The 18,327-nt window shown below is 49.2% G+C and overlaps 1 protein-coding gene and 1 long non-coding RNA gene across 3 annotated transcripts in view; both read right to left on the reverse strand.

Moving 5' to 3' along the window:
- Window positions 1-4,689: 4,689 nt before the first annotated feature.
- LOC139034089 (uncharacterized) lies at window positions 4,690-8,643 on the reverse strand. The gene is made up of 2 exons (XR_011486546.1): window positions 6,333-8,643; window positions 4,690-5,967 (listed from the first exon to the last, which is right to left on the reverse strand). It is a non-coding gene; the product is annotated as an uncharacterized lncRNA (long non-coding RNA).
- Window positions 8,644-9,026: 383 nt separating this feature from the next.
- The window catches only part of ZNF250 (zinc finger protein 250), a 33,831-nt gene continuing 24,530 nt past the window's right edge, over window positions 9,027-18,327 (reverse strand). The window contains exons 2-6 of one of the 2 annotated variants that reach the window (XM_070464350.1): window positions 15,080-15,144; window positions 13,165-13,258; window positions 12,819-12,945; window positions 12,617-12,730; window positions 9,027-10,610 (exon numbers count right to left, since the gene is read on the reverse strand). In XM_070464350.1, the coding sequence (XP_070320451.1) occupies window positions 9,286-10,610; window positions 12,617-12,730; window positions 12,819-12,945; window positions 13,165-13,209 (1,611 nt within the window). In that variant the 5' untranslated portion in view covers window positions 13,210-13,258; window positions 15,080-15,144 and the 3' untranslated portion in view covers window positions 9,027-9,285. The remainder of the gene's footprint in view (window positions 10,611-12,616; window positions 12,731-12,818; window positions 12,946-13,164; window positions 13,259-15,079; window positions 15,145-18,327) is intronic. The other variant, XM_070464352.1, reaches the window with a different exon arrangement.

Consider the following 18,327-nt stretch of genomic DNA (forward strand, 5'->3'; position numbering starts at 1 on the left):
CTGTGTAAGCAAACTGGGGTACATCCAAAGTGAGGGGGAGCAAATGCAACCCCAAAATACACCTCTTCAACATGAGAATTCAGTTCAGTTCAGTTGCTCAGTCCTGTCCGACTCTTTGCGGCCCCATGGACTGCAGCACGCCAGGCTTCCCTGTCCATCACCAACTCCTGGAGCTTGCTCACACTTATATCCATCAAATCGGTGATGCCATCTCATCCTCTGTTGTCCCCTCCTCCTCCCACCTTCAATCTTTCCCAGCATCAGGGTCTTTTCCAGTGAGTCAGTTCTTCGCATCAGGTGGCCAAAGTATTGGAGTTTCAGCTTCAGCATCAGTCCTTCCAATGAACATTCAGGACTAATTTCCTTTAGGATGGACTGGTTTGATCTCCTTGCAGTCCAAGGGACTCTCAAGAGTCTTCTCCAACACCGCAGTTCAAAAGCATCAGCTTCTTTGGCACTCAACTTTCTTTATAGTCCAACTCTCACATCCATACATGACTATTGGAAAAACCATAGCTTTGACTAGACAGACCTTTGTCAGCAAAGTAATGTCTCTGCTTTTTAATATGCTGTCTAGGTTGGTCATAGCTTTTCTTCCAAGGAGCAAGCATATTTTAATTTCATGGCTGCAGTCACCATCTGCAGTGATTTTTGGAGCCCAAGAAAATGAAGTCTGTCACTGTTTCCATTGTTTCTCCATCTATTTGACATGAAGTAATGGGACCAGATGTCATGATCTTATTTTTTTGAATGTTGAGTTTTAAGCTAGCTTTTTCACTCTCCTCTTTCACTTCCATCAAGAGACTCTTTAGTTCTTCTTTGCTTTCTGCCATAAGGGTGGTGTCATCTGCATATCTGAAATTATTGATATTTCTCCCAGCAATCTTGATTCCAGCTTGTGCTTCATCCAACCCAGCATTTTGCATGATGTACTCTGCATATAAGCTAAATAAGCAGGTGACAATATATAGCCTTGACGTACTCTTTTCCCAATTTGGAACCAGTCTTTTGTTTCATGTACAGGTCTAACTGTTGCTTCTTGACCTGCATACAGATTTCTCAGGAGGCAGGTAAGGTGGTCTGGTATTCCCATCTCTTGAAGAATTTTCCACAGTTTGTTGTGATCCACACAGTCAAAGGCTTTGGCATAGTCAATAAAGCAGAAGTAGATGTTTTTCTGGAATTCTCTTGCTTTTTCTATGATCCAATGGATGTTGGCAATATTGATCTCTGGTTCCTCTGCCTTTTCTAAATCCAGCTTGAACATCTGGAAGTTCACAGTTCACATACTGTTGAAGCCTGGCTTGGAGAATTTTGAGCATTACTTTGCTAGCATGTGAAATGAGTGCAATTGTGTGGTAGTTTGAACATTCTTTGGCATTGCCTTTCTTTGGGATTGGAATGAAAACTGACCTTTTCCAGTCCTGTGGCCACTGCTGAGTTTTCCAAATTTGCTGGCATATTGAGTGCAACACTTTCACAGCATCATCTTTTAAGACTTAAAATAGCTCAACTGGAATTGCATCACCTCCACTAGCTTTGTTTTTAATGATGTTTCCTAAGGCCCACCTGACTTTGCATTCCAGGATGTCTGGCTCTAGGTGAGTGATCACACCATCATGATTATCTGGATCGTGAAGATCTTTTTTGTATAGTTCTGTGTATTCTTGCCACCTCTTCTTAATATCTTCTGCTTCTGTTAGGTCCATAGCATTTCTGTCCTTTATTGACCCATCTTTGCATGAAATGTTCCCTTGGTATCTCTAATTTTCTTTTTTTTTTTTTTTCTTTTTTTTTTTTTAATTTTTATTAGTTGGAGGCTAATTACTTTACATCATTACAATATCTCTAATTTTCTTGAAGAGATCTCTAGTCTTTTCCATTCTATTGTTTTCCTCTGTTTCTTTGCACTGATCACTTTACTGATCACTTCATCTATATACTCCAATTCAAATTTTTTTAAAGTAGAAGAAGAAAATACACAAGACATACTAACTCTATTCCTTTAGGCCATGGTGACCTGGGCTGGTATCACATCCCTGGAGCCAGAGCAGGCTTCGGTACCAAGGCTGGAGTGTTGTGGAGCTGAGGGAGCTGGGAGGATGAGGAAATGTGCCCCCACAATGGACCTGGAGTGCCTCTTGCTTTCAGATTGAGTCCCCAATCTCTGTATCCAGAAGGGCCCTCCAGCAGAGAAATCAAGCCTACTGCATCGAAAGAACGGTGGAACCTCTGGGCTGGAAGAGCTTTGAAAAGTTCCCTGGGCTCCACGTGTCCTCTGGGCTGGGGTCCCCCACCCCCCCACCCCGCCAGCACCCTTCCTTATGGTCATCCCACCTAAGAGTGACAGCACCCTCCATAGAGTGGTGTTCCAGGAATTGGGATGTGCTTTGGGAAATAAAGGGGAAGGGAAAGAAGGAATGAGATGAGACACAAGCCTTGAGCGTTGCTTCTGGCGCGCTGCACTCTTGACCATCTGCGAACAGGATCTTATGTCCCTGCCTGCGGAATGAGCCAGAGTTGGGCACGAAGAAATGCTGTCGCCTTGTGGTCACTTTTTGTAATAACTTTTGAATCTCTTGAAGGTGAAAGAGAAGAGTGAAAAACCTGGCTTAAAATTCAACATTCAAAAAACTAAGATCATTACATCCAGTCCCATCACTTCATGGCAAATAGATGGGGAAACAATGGAAACAGTAACGGACTTTATTTTCTTATGCTCCATGATCACTGTGAATGGTGACTGTAGCCATGAAATTAAGAGATGCTTGCTCCTTGGGAGAAAAGCTATGACCAACCTCAACAGCATATTAAAAAGCAGAGACATTACTTTGTCGACAAAGGTCATATAGTCAAAGCTATGGTTTTTTCCAGTAGTCATGTATGGATGTGAGAGTTGGACCATAAAGAAGGCTGAGCGCCAAAGAACTGATGCTTTTGAACTGTGGTGTTGGAGAAGACTCTTGAGAGTCCCTTGGACTGCAAGGAGATCAAACCAGTCAATCCTAAAGGAAATTAACCCTGAATATTCATTGGAAGGACTGATGCTGAAGCTGAAACTCCAATACTTTGGCCACCTGGTGCAAAGAACTGACTCATGGAAAAAGACCCTGATGCTGAGAAAGATTGAAGGCAGGAGGAGAAGGAGACGACAGAGGATGAGATGGTTGGATGGCATCACCAACTCAATGGACATGAGTTTGAGCAAACTCCAGGAGACAGTGAAGGACAGGGAAGCCTAGCATGCTGCAGTCCATGGGGTTGCAGAGAGGTGGACACAGCTGAGCAACTGAACAACAAGCCATGAAGTCAGTGGCATTTTGTCACAGCAGCCTCAACAGACTCTGACACCCCAAAGAATTGAAAACTACTCATATAAGCACTGATGAGCATGTAAGCACATGTATAAGCATATTCATAGCAGCATTATATACAATAGCTGAAAGGTGGACACCACAAATGTCCATCAGCAGATGAATGGACAAACAACTTTTGTTATATAATACAGTGGAACATTACTCAACCATAAAAAGGAGTGAAAGAATAAGACAGATACAAAAGGTAACATCATGTTTTATTCCATTTATATAAAATATCCAGAATAGATAAAATCCATAGAGAATGTAAATTAGTATTTGCAAGGGCTGAAGGGAGGGAATATTGGAAAGAAACTACTTAATGAAGATGTTTTACTTCAGCATGATGGAAATATTTTAGATTAGAGAGAAGTGATAGTTGCACAACAATGTAATTGTTTAAATGGCACTGCTTTGTGTACTTTAACATGGATAACTTTGTTATGTAAGTTTCACCTCAACAAGTATTAAGAGAGACTCCAAAGTGGTGTTCCTGTGTGTCATAATGAAATGACATTTAAGAAGCAGGTAGATCTGAGCAATGTAGGGCTATGTGGCCACAGATATTGCTGGCATCCAACCTGAACACTTTTCCCCTACCTGCTTCGAATGTTGAACTCATAGCTGCCTTTTCCTCAGAGACCTGCCCTTGCTCAAACAAAAGCCACTTTAAGCTGGACACTACAAGTCATCCCTTGCACCTCTTCCTCTTCACACACTTCACTAACTGGCACAAAAATCCCCCTGGTGGTGGGGAGTCAACCCTGCGGGACAGGCTGCCCTCCAGAGCTCCCTCAGGGAGAGGCAGGCGGAAGCTGAGACAGAGAACTGCCCCAATAATTCATCTAACCAAGATTTGTGGTCTGAGGCTTTCTTTCTACAGGAACTGATGCAAAATGGTTATGTAAGCCCAATACTGATGGTGAATTTTATCGTATTCGAATCATATCTCAACGAAGCCATTATTTTTTAAAAATACATTATTCATTTATAATAAAGGTTTTTTGTTGTTTTTCTTGTTTTTAAGAGCCCATCTCACCAGGGTAACACATTCCTGAATTCCCTAGTCAGATTGTTTCTTAAGTTGAAATTGCAAGCATCAATAATTTAAAGAGTAAAAATGTTTGTTCTTGACTCCCAAACGCCCATTCTTTTAAAACCCTAAATTCCACTGAAATGATCTCTGCAACAATAAACGAAGTTAACCTCGTCACCCCTGCTTGACAAATACAGCTGTCTCCCCCCATTAACGCAGTTGTTGATATACTCGTTCTCTTGTTACTTCTTGCTTAAAAAAAATCCATACCCACAAAGTAGGCACATTGATTCAGTGTTTATGTAATTCAACCTTTATTATAAATTTTAAAAAATTTTTAATGGAAATGATGTACAAGATGATCATAAAAGCATTCTAGTGAGCGACAAGTCCTGGAGATAAATGGAAAAGGCAGCATGACAGTTCTTAGCAGCCCTTGCCACCCAAGGAGCTACAGTGTCCACACTAGTCCTCAGAAAAATGAAGAAAAGCCTCCTATGTTGAAATATGGGTTTTTTAAATAAGTTTTCCTAAAGTCAATTTCTTATAATGCAAATGCCTGTGATGTGCCTTTACTGACCCTTGATGTTCACAATGACGTTTGTCTATTATTGTGTATGGCCAGACCAGGAACCTGCTTTCACTAGCAAACTTGGGCCTGTGATCTTGGCCTCACTGTTCATCAAAGTACTGGCCGTATCCAGAAGAGTTCTACAAAAACTTATGGAACAAACAGCTCTCCGTTCAAAATCATTTCTTAAAATGATTGGCTTAGTTGAGAGATTAAAAAGGAAAAAGTCAGGAATCAGAAACCAACCCCTTGGTGGAAATGCAATGAATAGGCCCTGACATCAGTTCTCAGAGGGGGAGAAATAAGACACCTAAAGATCCTTTTAGAATATTCCCTGATTCTCTTTACTGTCCCACATGACCTGGAGGGTCCATCCCTAATTTGGCTTCAGGGTCTGGTATGGGCCTTACACCTGTTAGTGGCATGTTCTGACGCCGACCCACAGGGGAGGGAACCATGTGGAAGGTCAGGTTTCACAGGCCATGGAAGTGGGGGGGTGGAGGGGAGGGCGGTGCAACCAGGACAGCTGGGTTTGTAGGAGGTAGAGCAGGGGACAGCCTGGAGGTCTGTCTCAACTGAGAGCTGAAGGATTCTCAAGGGAGGGGTCTTCTGAACGGCCCCCCTCCACCAGGTGAGCCGTGGAGAGGCCTCCTGTGGCTCAGGAGGGAGAAGGGCTCTGGATGTGGCCATGCTGCTCTGTCTGGCACATCCTCCTCCTTCTGCTCCAAGTCAGTGTTCTGTGAACAGGCAGCAGGTGAGGCCTGGCCTTGCATTTGCCCAGTTGTAGCTCCGACACCTCTAGGGGCCATGCCCACAATGAGCATGTTCTGCCTGCAAAGTCAGTCTACTGGCTTCTGCACTGCACCCCTATGGAGAGAATCCATTTTCTCCATGCCGGCTGACACTTGTGCTGGACCTACCTCAAGCTCCTGCAAAACCTTGTCCATGAGGTCCCGGGAGTTCTATTTGTAAGATACAGCTAATCGAATTGCATCATTGAAGAGCTGGGGTGGTGGGAAGGAAAACAAGGCTATGGGCACCAGTGGCTGGGACTCTGCCTGCCCTGCACCACTGGCCCATCGTCATCACGTGTCCACACAATACTCCACCCTAAAATCATCACCTTTTCCCCATCCCCTGACTCCATGCTGGTCAATATGTGTTTTCTTCACCAGACCCAAACCATCACCTCCCCTACTGTCGACACTCACAATGACTCCTTCCTGTCACCACGTGCTCACCAGGACCCCTCAGCAATGCCTGTCCTCACCAACAGCCCTGCAGTCAGCCACTTCTCTACCACTTCCCCAGAAACATCAGCACCAGGCCTTCCCCACCTCACTAGACCGCCTCTGCAGTCTCCTATTACCTTCACAACACTGGTACCATCGGCAGCTGAGACCAAGTACAGGAGCGGGGAGAACTTCCGAGCAAGTAGGGCCACCTTCACGTCTGCTGCAGAGAGAGGGTAGGACACTGCCTGTCTACCAAGGAAAAAGGAGAGTTTTGAAGGGTTGGTCACTGGAGGTCCCATTCTAGGAAGTGGGACAACCAGGGACAATTAGCAGACATGTCATAGAAGGAGCTCATTTAACTGGGATCTGTGTCTCAAGGAGGCAGGTTGGCTCACGTGGATATTACTGGAAGGGGAGTTATGGCAAGCAGCCAAGGGATCTATATTGGGAAGAACAGATCACTGATGGTTCGATGGCCCAGGAAGGAGGAAGACATGTCTGATGGTGGGTTCCCCTATGAATTGCTGGCACCCAGATGTAAAAAGCAAAAACACAGATGTAAAAGCAGACATTACTTTGCCAACAAAGGTCTGTCTAGTCAAAGCTATGGATTTTACAGTAGTCATGTATATGGATGTGAGTTGGACCATAAAGAAAGCTGAGCACCGAAGAACTGATGCTTTTGAACTGTGATGTTGGAGAAGACTCTTGAGTCCCTTGGACTGCAAGGAGATCAAACCAGTCAATCCTAAAGGAAATCAGTCCTGAATATTCATTGGAAGGACTGATGCTGAAGCTGAAGCTCCAATACTTTGGCCACCTGACGTGAAGAACTGACTCATTGGAAAAGACCCTAATGCTGGGAAAGATTGAATGCAGAAGAGGACAGAGGATGAGATGGTTGGATGGCATCACCAACTCGATGGACGTGAGTTTGAGCAAGCTCCAGGAATTGGTGATGGACAGGGAAGCCTGGCATGCTGCAGTCCATGGGGTTGCAAAGAGTTGGACACAACTGAGAGACTGAACTGAACTGAGATGTAGGGGTGGCCTCACTGTTGATTTAATCGGCCACCACAATGCATGGAAGCTCTGGCCTGTACCAGGTGCTCAGGTTCTTTTGTGATTTCCCTCTGCACATCAAATACCTGCAATCAGCAGAGGAAAGAAGACAGCCCAAGTGCATCAATGTCTCTGCACACCACCCCCAGGTGACATACACACGGGCTTGGGAAAAACCGGCTTGGGAACTCGGACCACAGACCATTCTGGGCTGCAGCTCCTGTATCCACAAAGGCTACACCATGCCCACCCTTCTCAGAGAATTACTCTAGAACTTTCATCTTGTCACCAAATTTAACAATTTTAACCAAACTGTATCATTTTACTTGTTGCACCATGTACTTACTGATAAGTCTGTAACAAACTGTAAGCTTTTTGGTTTTTTCCTAGTCTAATTATTGTTTAAACTTCGTTTAAAAGCTCCTTTATGATAATTTTAACTATTGCTAGAATTTCCTTTCAGTTATTTTGATTTACCTTTAATTATAAACTTTTAAATTTATATTTTAAACTTTAAAAAGTAATTTTTGCCTTTTATTATTCTGCAGCTTATCATAATTTTATGAACTGTTTACAATTTATAATTTTTACCTATTCTAAAAATATCAGCAAGAAGCATGAACACTGTGACTAGCTCTAAGGGACGCTTTCATCTTCACCAGTGACTGCTATGGACCTCAGGATCAACACTCTACTGCTTAATTTTTCCTGAGGTGATAATGCTCTTAACATCAAGGAAAAAAAATTCTTAAAAATAATGAACAGGGGCTTTTGGTGGTCCAGCGGTTAAGACTCAGGGTTCCCAGTGCAGGGGACACAGCCTCAATCCCTGGTCAAGGAACTAAGATCCCACATGCTGCATTGCTTGGCCAAAAAACAAAACTTATGAATAAACTAGATTTATCACAGTATATGACAACGGATACTAGACTCTCTTGGAACCAGAAGTAAAAAATGAAGAAAACCCTTCATCATAGGTATAGAAATATTAGAAATAGTAAACAAAAAGCTATTCGAGAATTTTGTTTTAGAAGTGTGTGCCAAAGACTTTTTAGTAACATTTCTGGGAAACACCATACTGTGTAAAAAAGAGGCACCCAGGTGGTACAGCAGCTGTGAGGTCTGCGCTCTGAGTACAAAGTCACCTCCTAAGCCCACATGGGCCCAGAAGCCTAAGACATCCTATGAATCTGCAAAGGTTTTGGGGGAAAGATCCATTTTTGAGTTGAATTTTCACTAATAAGTTAGGACATCCCTTCTGATCTTAACTAAAATTAAAGGACCAGATGAAGGGTTTTCTAAATTTATATCATTTCTCACTAATTAATCTTTAGACCATTTTCATAGAAAACAAGTAGTTCCACACAGTTAGGATTTTCAGCCATATTACATGATGACACTTGGTAACAATATTTTTTAATATCATTTTATCTACACAGTACTTTACTGTTTAACAGAATACTGAAAATATAGTCCAACATCCCAGTTTTAAGTGCAATAATCAGAACCACCATTGTATTTAGGAAGTGAGAGTGAAAGTGAAAAGTCGCTCAGTTGTGTCTGACTCTTTGCAACCCCATGGACTGTAGCCCACCAGGCTCCTCCATCCATCCATGGAATTTTCTAGGCAAGAGTACTGGAGTGGGTTGCCATTTCCTTCTCCAGGAGAGGCATATAATATTCTAAGAAAAACAACCTTTATTTGGAGTGTGAGGAAGTTTTGCTGGGACAGTGGTCCTTATGCTGAAACTTCCTTTAGTTTCTCATTTCTAACAAACTAACATTAATGAATCATAGCTGTCTTTACCAAAACTCACTACCACTGTGAGACTACTCTGCGACGTGACTTCAAGACGGTGAGAGAAGCAAATGAGGCATCCTCTGAAGTTCTTCCAGAGACGCTTCAGTGCTGCTCGTGAGTTCCTCGGTGACACTGAGTGTCACTGGCAGGGGCTTCGCCCGGACTGGAGGCTTCCCAGGGCTGGAAGCCCGAGTTCCCAAGTGTGGCTTCACATGCAGGCAAGGTCACAGCTTCCTGTGCACCTTCTGGTGCTGGATGAGGTGGCCGTGCTGGTTGAAGGCGCGGCCGCACTCCCCACACTCGTAAGGCCTCTCGCCTGTGTGGATGCGCTGGTGCTGCACGAGCACCGAGTACTGGCTGAAGGCCTTGCCGCAACGGCTGCACTCGTAAGGCCTCTCGCCCGTGTGGGTCCTCAGGTGCACAATCAGCGTGGCCTTCAAGCTAAAGGCCTTGCCACACTGTGCACAGCGGAAGGGCCGCTCGCCGGTGTGGACCCGCTGGTGCTGGACCAGGGACCTGCGGGCACTGAAGGCATGGCCGCACTCGCTGCACACATAGGGCTTCTCCCCGGTGTGGACCCGCTGGTGCTGGGTCAAGTGGGAGTGCTGCACGAAGGCCTTGCCGCAGGCGTAGCAGCCGTAGGGCTTCTCCTCCGTGTGGATGCGCTCATGGTTCAGGAGGGTGGAGCGGTGCCGGAAGGCTTTGCCGCACTCACCACACTCGTACGGCTTCTCGCCAGTGTGCACGCTGTGGTGCTGGATGAGGACGGAGCGGTCACTGAAGGCGCGGCCACACTCGCCGCAAGCGTAGGGCTTCTCCCCGGTGTGCACCCGCTGGTGCTGGAGCAGGGTCCTCTTCACGCTGAAGGCGCGACCACACTCTGCACACTCGTGTGGCTTCTCCCCCGTGTGCACCCGCCGGTGGCTGCGCAGCACGGTGCTGTGGTTGAAGGCCTTGCCACACACACCGCACACGTATGGCCGCTCGCCAGTGTGGATGCGCTGGTGCTGCAGGAGGTGCGAGAGCTGCGTGAAGGCCTTGCGGCATTCGAGACACTCGTGTGGTTTCTCCCCTGTGTGTATCTTGTGATGCTGAGCGAGATCCGAACTCACTCGAAAAGCCTTTCCACATTCATGGCACGCATAGGGCTTCTCGCCCGTGTGGATCCTCTTGTGCTTGCTGAGCACTGAGCTCTGGCTGAAGGCCTTGCCACACACACCGCACACATAGGGCCTCTCCCCAGTGTGCGTCCTCTGGTGCTGCAGCAGGTGGGAGCTCCGCCCAAAGCACTTCCCACACTCCACGCACCGGTAGGGCCTCTCCCCGCCAGGAACACCCGGGCGCTGGGTGACCGGCACGCTGGGACTCACGGCCTGGCCTTCAGGGGGGCAGGCAGGGCTGGGACTCAGACAGAAACTCTGCTCAGGTTCGTAACTTCCTGGATCACTCCACTCGGCAGGCGTTTTCCTCAGAATCATTGAAATCTCCTCTGAAGTGAGCGGCCTCAGGCTGGAGTCTATGTTCTGGTCCTGATCCTTGTGCTCACATCCTGAAACAAAACCAAAACCAAAGGGAGCGTGTTCAGCCCCTCTGAGACTGCAGAGTACATTCCACCCTGCAGGGTGGCCCTCGAGTGCCCCAGGCCAGAAGTCACCAGCGGGTGACAAACAGGAAAGTGTCCACCTGACAGTGTGGCTGGAGAAGGGCCAGGTCCAATTCGAGAGCCTGTGAGGGGCACACGTGGTCACAGCCCCAACCCTGCCCTCCCTGGAGGGTCCAGAGGCCATGAGAGGTAGAACTGAGGCGGGACTGCACCTACTACTGTGCGGGGCAGGGAGCGGGCTGCTGGAGCTAAGCGCGAGCTCCTGAGAGCCCATCCTGCAGACCCCACCTGGGGACAAGACGGGGCTGGCAGGTGGCGGTGAGGGTGGCCAAGAAGGCGGGGGTGTTTCCACACTCAGGTCAGGGGCACTGCAGGTGGTGTGGGCACTGCAGGTATGCTGAGGATGACAGATTTCAAATCTTGAAGACAGAGCCACTGAACTGACAAGACATCACCAGAAAACAGGACTGTCCCAGGATTGGCTACTCAGGACGATGCTCATCCAGGATACTTGACGGGCGAGCAGGGCCGTGACAGCAGGGGACAGGGACAGGACAGAGGCAGTCCTCCAGGCCCATCTCAGCAACGCCTCTGCTGCTTCCTCCAGTTCCCACAAGGCCTGGCTGGGGACAGTGTTAAAATGGTCCTTGAGGGATGTCCTAGAGCAAGAAGCCCAGTGGGCAGAGGAAGACCTGAGGGGGGCACACCTGGGGGGAGGCTTAGCCAATGGGAGAGAGCTGGACCTTCTCAGTCCAAAGGACCCACGTTCTGCTTCATGGCCAAGACCCAGAAGCCCTCCCTACCTGATTCTGGGGGGTTAGGGTCTCTCTGGGGTTTCTTATTAGGAAGCATACTGAATGGCAACTGGCCACATTCACTGAATTTTGCTTTTTCTGTAACACGGATATTTTCAAGCCCCATCAATTTTCCCTTTTTTTGGTGGTAACAGTATTACTGAGATGTAAGCTTCACTGTTAAACTTATTTAGAACTTAGAACAGGTGCTGTGCAACGGACTTCCTCAAACCCCAATGAGAGCCCCTGAAAAATAGCAGGCTCCAAAACCAAGCAGTCCCTACACCAAGAAAGGCACTTCCAAGACAGACTCTGCCTGAAGCATCTGCAGGGGTCTGTGCCTAGGAGGTCAACATGCTCTGTTTGCATTTTTTTAATATAATTTTATTTATTTCATTTGTGGCTGTGCTGGGTCTTCACTGCGGTGACAGCTTTTCTCTAGTTGCAGTGAGTGAGCGTTACTCTCGAGTTGTGATATGCAGGCTTCTTACTGTGGTGGCTTCCCTTGGTGCACAGCACGGGCTCGAGGCATGCGGGCTCTAGCACTTGTGGCTCGTGGGCTAAGAAGTCGTGGCTCCTGGACTCTAAAGCATAGACTCAGTGGTTGTGTCACATGGGCTTAGCTGTCCCACAGCACGTGGGGTCTTCTCAGACCAGGGACCAAACCTGTGACCCCTGCACTGGCAGGCGGATTCTCAGTCACTGGGCCCCAAAGGAGGTCCTGATCACTCTTCTCACATATGGACAATATCATGAACTACAAGCAATGCTCTTCCTCTTTCTTTCCAATTCTTACAGCTTTACTTGTGCTATTGTGTCTGGTCCTGCCAAATTTCAGATGGAACCCCCAGGACAGCTGTGGACGGTGGGCTCCTGTGATTCACGGCAAACAGCTCTAGCCGCACTAAGAGTCAGCAGCCCATGTCCCTCAACCTCTGATGTCCATTCAGAGCAGGGACCTGTCCGGGGCCTGGAAGCCACATGTGCTCACCTTGCCTCAAGGCACCCAACCCACACCCGGCTGCACTTACCTCCCTGCCCACCCTGCCCTGGGCCTCTGCCTGCTGCCCACTCACACGCAGGGGTCCCTGCCAGGTCAGACCCCAGGAGCACCTGCAGCACACCACCCTCAGTGCGCAGAGGCCACCCCGAGCTCACCTGAGCGGCTGATGCCCCAGCCCCTGAGCTGCTCACTGCCCTGCTTGTCCAGGACCCATGGCTCTTCTCCTCGCTCCAGCTGGGAGATCACCTCAGGCTTGGATCCTGGAATTCCTGCTCATGGGGAGGGAAGTCCTTTCGTCTGTACAATATCCACAAGCACCCTCACCTCACCCCACCCAAGGCCTGCAGGGGGCCTTACCCACGGAGACCACATTCCCGTAGGTCTCCATCATCACGTGTCGGTAGAGGCCACGCTGGGCGGGGCCCAGGCGGTCCCACTCATCCTGGGAGAGGAACACGGCCACGTCCTCGAAGGTCACCTTGGCCTGGAACAACAGGGGGGGCTGCAGGTTGGACTCAGAGTCCATGTCCCAGACAAGGAAGGTGCAAGCAGTGTGGGGTGTGGGCACGCGCCCCTGCACAGGGGGTGACAGGAAGGGGCCACAGTGTTCAAAACGCAGTGATGCTCAGGATGCCACCAGGCCCCTGGGAGTGGGAGGATGTGAGGATGGCAGGGGCGCCACAAAGGCCTTGGGGCTACTCACCTGAGGCACCGCTGGTGGCGGCAGGAGCCGGGCCGCCGCCATCATCTGGTCTGTGGCACGTCTGAGGGAGATGGTGTCAGAGGAGCGAGTGGGGCTGAGGAAGAGGAAGGAGCATATGAGGGGCCCAGGATGGTCCCAACCAAGACGCCTGGGGATGCCATGTGCCCCAAGGGCCATTGGACTGCCCAGCTTACCAGGCATGGCCTGAAGTACACACACAGTGCTGGGTGAGTGCATCACGGGGAGGGGGAAACACCAGGCCTGACTGCCTCCAGAGACAACCCTCATGAGGAGAGGCTGCACTTGTGGTGTGGGAACCACAACCCTCCCGTGGGCCCACTGATGCCCTGGGCATGCCTGGTCCTGCCCGGCGGCTCCAGTGAGGGCCTGCTTCTGGTGGAGCATCCAGAGTGACCCAGAGACTCGGTCTGAGCACCTGGCAGGGGGGCTGGGGCTGGGCGGGCTCCAGGGACACTGGGACAAGCACTGCTAAGGCGTGTGCCACACCCACCCTGCCAGACAGCAGGACACAAGCCCAGCAGGCCCATCACCTGGGAAAAATGAAAGGAGTGAATAAAGTTAGCTCAGAATTCATCTCAAACACTGATGTTGGACAAACAGGCATGAGGGTGCCACCAGGCATGAAGAACTAGAAACAACAAGGCTGGTCCCACCTCGACAGCTCTCAGAACAGACGGTGGGGGAGCCATTGCCTCCTGTGACTACTCCAGTGCCCACACCCCCTAGAAGAGCAGCACCGCTCCTCCAACCCTTCATGGGCTGCCCACACTCACCATCTCTCATGGACGGTCATCCTCCCTATGGCCGTATCTGGCCACTCCCTCAGGTAGTCTCCGTCCCCTCCACCCCAAGTGGCCCCTGTCAGGGTCTCCTCTGACCTCCATATGACCAAATCCTTGTCTGCTGTCAGCGGTGCGTAACGCCAGTCTCCATCAAGTCAGTCACCACGGGGCCCCTGTCCACCCTCACCAGCATGAGATATTGCCTCCCTGAACCATGCAGGTCTGGTCCTCTGGGAACCCAGAGGAGGTAGACAGTCATTTTCACGATGACCTGACCACACCTGGGCAGGATCTAACAATGAGCACCCATAGGAACCCCGTTTGCAGGCTCCCTGTGGGTGCTGGCAGCCAGCACAGCTAATCTAGGAGCTGCTGGATCATTCAGCCTGAGACCTCCAGCCAGGCAGGCTCCTGCCTGAGCCCATGTCTGTGACCTGAGCTGCTTCGGTCCCACAGGCCTGAACGTCCAGTGGAGTGCAGGGCTCCTGTTGGTGCGCTAAGCTGGCAACCCCTGTCCCCTCCAGCTGGCCATCTCCTCATGGGTATCCTAGAGCACCTCAGACACAACATCCAGCCCCAACACCCACCCCCTACCCAGGCCTGGTCTGCCCCTGGTCTGGCACCTGCATTCGATCCAGATCAGGAAGTCGCCCTCCTGCTCGCCCTCTCACGCCCACTGGACCCACCCTCCTGTAGCAGCACAGTCCTGCCCCGCCCACACGGGACGCAGAGCCCCTCCTCCGCTCCAAGCCCCACCTCCGCTCCTGAGGCTGCTGAGAGCCCTGCTCTGAGCGCCCCTCCCCGGGTGCCTCCTGCCCCCTCAGCTGGCGCTCAGCCGTCACCCTCTCACTGAGACCGTTCCCGACCCACCTTGGGGGCCTCTGCCTCATCGTTCTCACACCCCCTGCCAGTCCCAGCGGAACAGCCAGTGGGTCAAAGATGGCTGAATAAGTGTATGAAGTTATAGGAGAAATGACTCCACACTCCACCCTTCAGAACAGCAACAAGTGCCGGAGAAGCACCTACTCCAGCAGCAGTGGGGAAGCGGAGTATCTGCTAGCTCTCTCTCAGGTGAGAAAGTCACCTGGCGTATTTAGGTGCAGTAGACATACCTCTGGGCAATGCACGCCTTCCTCGGATGGACTTGAAACCAGAAGGGAAGGGGACTGAGCACAACCTTTAAAGATGAGACAAAAACTGGTTAGAACCAATTAGGCCGCTGAAGATGGCAGAAGGCTCGCCTTCCAGTGGAGGTTGAGCCTCATTATATGCTCACTGCGATACATCTGCTAAATGACAACACACCCACAGACCCCACAGCTCCCAGGCCAGACGACCAGAAAGGCTGAAAAGTGGGCAGTGACCCAATTCCTGAATTCCTGGAAGCCCCTGGCCCTCCCTGAAATGGCTGGATTAATCCTCCTATTCAGCAGCCTATGAAACTACACAGCCCATAGAAACTAACCACCTTACATTTCAGGGCCTTTTGAGACAGACACCATTCTTCTAAGGAATGTGTATCTCTCTAAATAAACCCACTTCTCACCTATCACTTTGTCACCTATCACTGTGAATTCCTTCTGCACTGAGACACACAAAACCTGAGCTTCAGTAAGTCCTGAGCAAAGGTGTGTGGTTTCAATTAAGAGACAGTGGGTTCAAGTCTCAGCTTGTGAGTTCGAATCTCACATGAATTGTGTGGTTTCGGAACAGCACCAGGATGGTGCCACCACCAAATCCACCAGTCCTTCCACACACCAGTCCCACACCATGAAGACCAAGATTCAGGCTGCACCAGATGGCCAGACAGGTCAGCAAAAGCATAGGATATGCAGGAGATGTTCATGATGCTCCTGTTGCACAAACAATGACCCCAGGACCACGAGGGGATGTGAGCCCCTGTCCACAGCAGTAGACACACCAGACTGAGATGACACAGTTCCTCTGAGGGCCTCAGGAGGACAGCGAGGTTAAAGAGAGCATGTAACTAAGTGTTACCTCATCTGATGAGATTAACTCAAACCCCCAGCCACGGAGAGGCACGGAGGGGCAGAGAAGGGGACAAGATTCCCACCCAGTGAATTCCAGAGAAGCATGAAAACAGAAAGCGTAAGAGCTCTGCCCAGGATGATCTCTTAAGTACCGAAGGAAAACAGTATATCATAAAGTATGCCTGTTGCTCTGCTCTGAATGTCTATGCCTCCAAATGACCCAAGGCTCAATGTGGGGCAGTGGGGGGTGGGGGGGGGGGGGTGCTCAGGTCCTGAGAGTGGAGTCCCCTTGATAAGAGACTCCTCCCTCCACGTGAGGACACAATGTCTGCAGGCAGGATGAGGGCTCCTGGATCCTGCTGATCTCGACCTCAGATGTCTGGCCTCCACACTGTGAAAAATGACATTTGCTGTTTTACAGGCTGCCCAGTCTCTGGTGCTCTGTTATAGCAGCCCAAATGGAATAAGACTCTATATTCTGATAAAAGAGAAAGAAAACAAATGTAAAGGTGGAACTAAAACTAGTTTTTCATTTTTCTTTACTTGTACTTTGGTAGGTAAGGTCTGGGTCTCCTAGAACAAGTCTGCGTGGAATGAAAAGACATGCAAAAAACAGTGAAGGCTACTAACTGACACCACAGGGATGACAACAGAGCCACCCAGGCACTGAAGCTGGCTTTTCCTCAGGGCCCATAGCTCAAGGCAACAGGAGTTCAGGAAGGAAGGGAGAACAGGTGAGCAGGTCAAGTCCTGTTTAGATGGTCTCTGAAGCCGGAATTAACACCATGGAGGGTCAAACTGGCTTTGAGGAGCTGCCCAGGGAAGCCATGCCACCCCCAACACAGAAACAAGTACAAAAAGCACCCACCCATGGGGTGCCCACAACAGTGACCCATCCACCCACGCCCCAGAGAATAACCCAGACCAAAGCAGAGCAGGCCAACGGTCTCTGCAGCAGTGATTACACTGCAGTGAGACACTCTTCCAAGTGAGTTCTGGCTTGGGTGGTGACCAAGGGACAGGAACTGGAAACGGGGCTGCAGAGACGAGAGAGCTTAGGATTCAACGTTATTGTTATTTTGTTCTGTAAGCTAAGCTTTAGTAACTTCTAGCTCTTGCTGGAACTGCTGAAGATCTTCCTCCCAAAGACCCCGCCAACAGTGACAGGCATGACAGGCACCAACTCGCAGTCCCTGGTCTGGGGTGGACAGCTCCAGGGTCTCCCCACCCTTCCTCACCATCTTCACCCCAAGGTTTTCCAGCTGGAAGACCCACTTCTCTTTCTTCATCTGCTCGAAGCCCAGCCCTCCAGGCTGGAAGCACCTTCCAAAGAGGCAGTTCTGATCCACCTGTAAGTCCAAACCACAACCCTGCATGCTTCAGAGGAAAATGATCACAGACATGTAACCACACAGGTAGCTTTTCTACACAGCAGCAACACAGAGTCAGAAAATATTCAGGGAAAACAGTTCCAGTCACAGATAGCAAGAAAGAAGGTTAAAGTAAACCTTAGAAATATGTTAATGTTGCCCCCTGTATCCACAAAGTCGTAATGCAGAGAGCCAAGCAGTCCTGGAATAGAAAGGGCAGAGTAGGGCCATATCTATAAACAAACAAAATAGGCCAGGCATTTTTCCTGGGGAAGATGTTCCAGTAACCTCACCCACACAACAGGTCTAAAACTAATCCTTTGCACAAAGCTCAACCAATCTCCCAGAAAGCTAAGCAAAAGCAGAAATTAGCGTCTCCTCTAAGGAGAAGCCTCCCTCATGCAGCCTGCCCTCACGCCTCAAGGGTGTACTATCCTTTATTTGCTGAATAAAACTGAGCTGTAACTGAGCTTTAAAAAAAAAGCAGAAACTAAATGAGATCATTTCATATCATATACTGAAAGCACACAGCTAATGAATGAAAAAGCTAAATTTTAAAATTACATGATAAAAAGAACCTGAATAAACTCTGGGGAGCAGAGACCCACAGATCTGCATGAAAATCAAAACCATTAAAACAACACAAATGCCAGAAATGGGCCCAAGATTTGGGAGAATTTAACACTGGACAAAGGTGGTTTTCCAAATCAACGGAGAAATGACTTATTCAGTAGGTAGTGTCAGAAATACCAGGGTTTAGGGAAAACACTGAAGCTGGATTTCCAACTTTCGCCACACCAAAATGATTCCAGATGGAGCCAACGTTTCACAAGTACCAGAGAAAACGAGTTTATTTCAGAACTAAACTTGGAGTAGGGAAAGCCCTTTAAGACACAGCACAAAGCCAAAAGCCTCGAGGGTAAATATTTAACCACTGAACACTCGAAATCTTCCATCTTAGAACAAAACATCACAACCGGAGTCAGATGATAGTCTGAG

This window comes from Odocoileus virginianus, unplaced genomic scaffold, assembly GCF_023699985.2.
Source record: "Odocoileus virginianus isolate 20LAN1187 ecotype Illinois unplaced genomic scaffold, Ovbor_1.2 Unplaced_Contig_23, whole genome shotgun sequence".
Taxonomy (NCBI): Eukaryota; Metazoa; Chordata; class Mammalia; order Artiodactyla; family Cervidae; genus Odocoileus; species Odocoileus virginianus.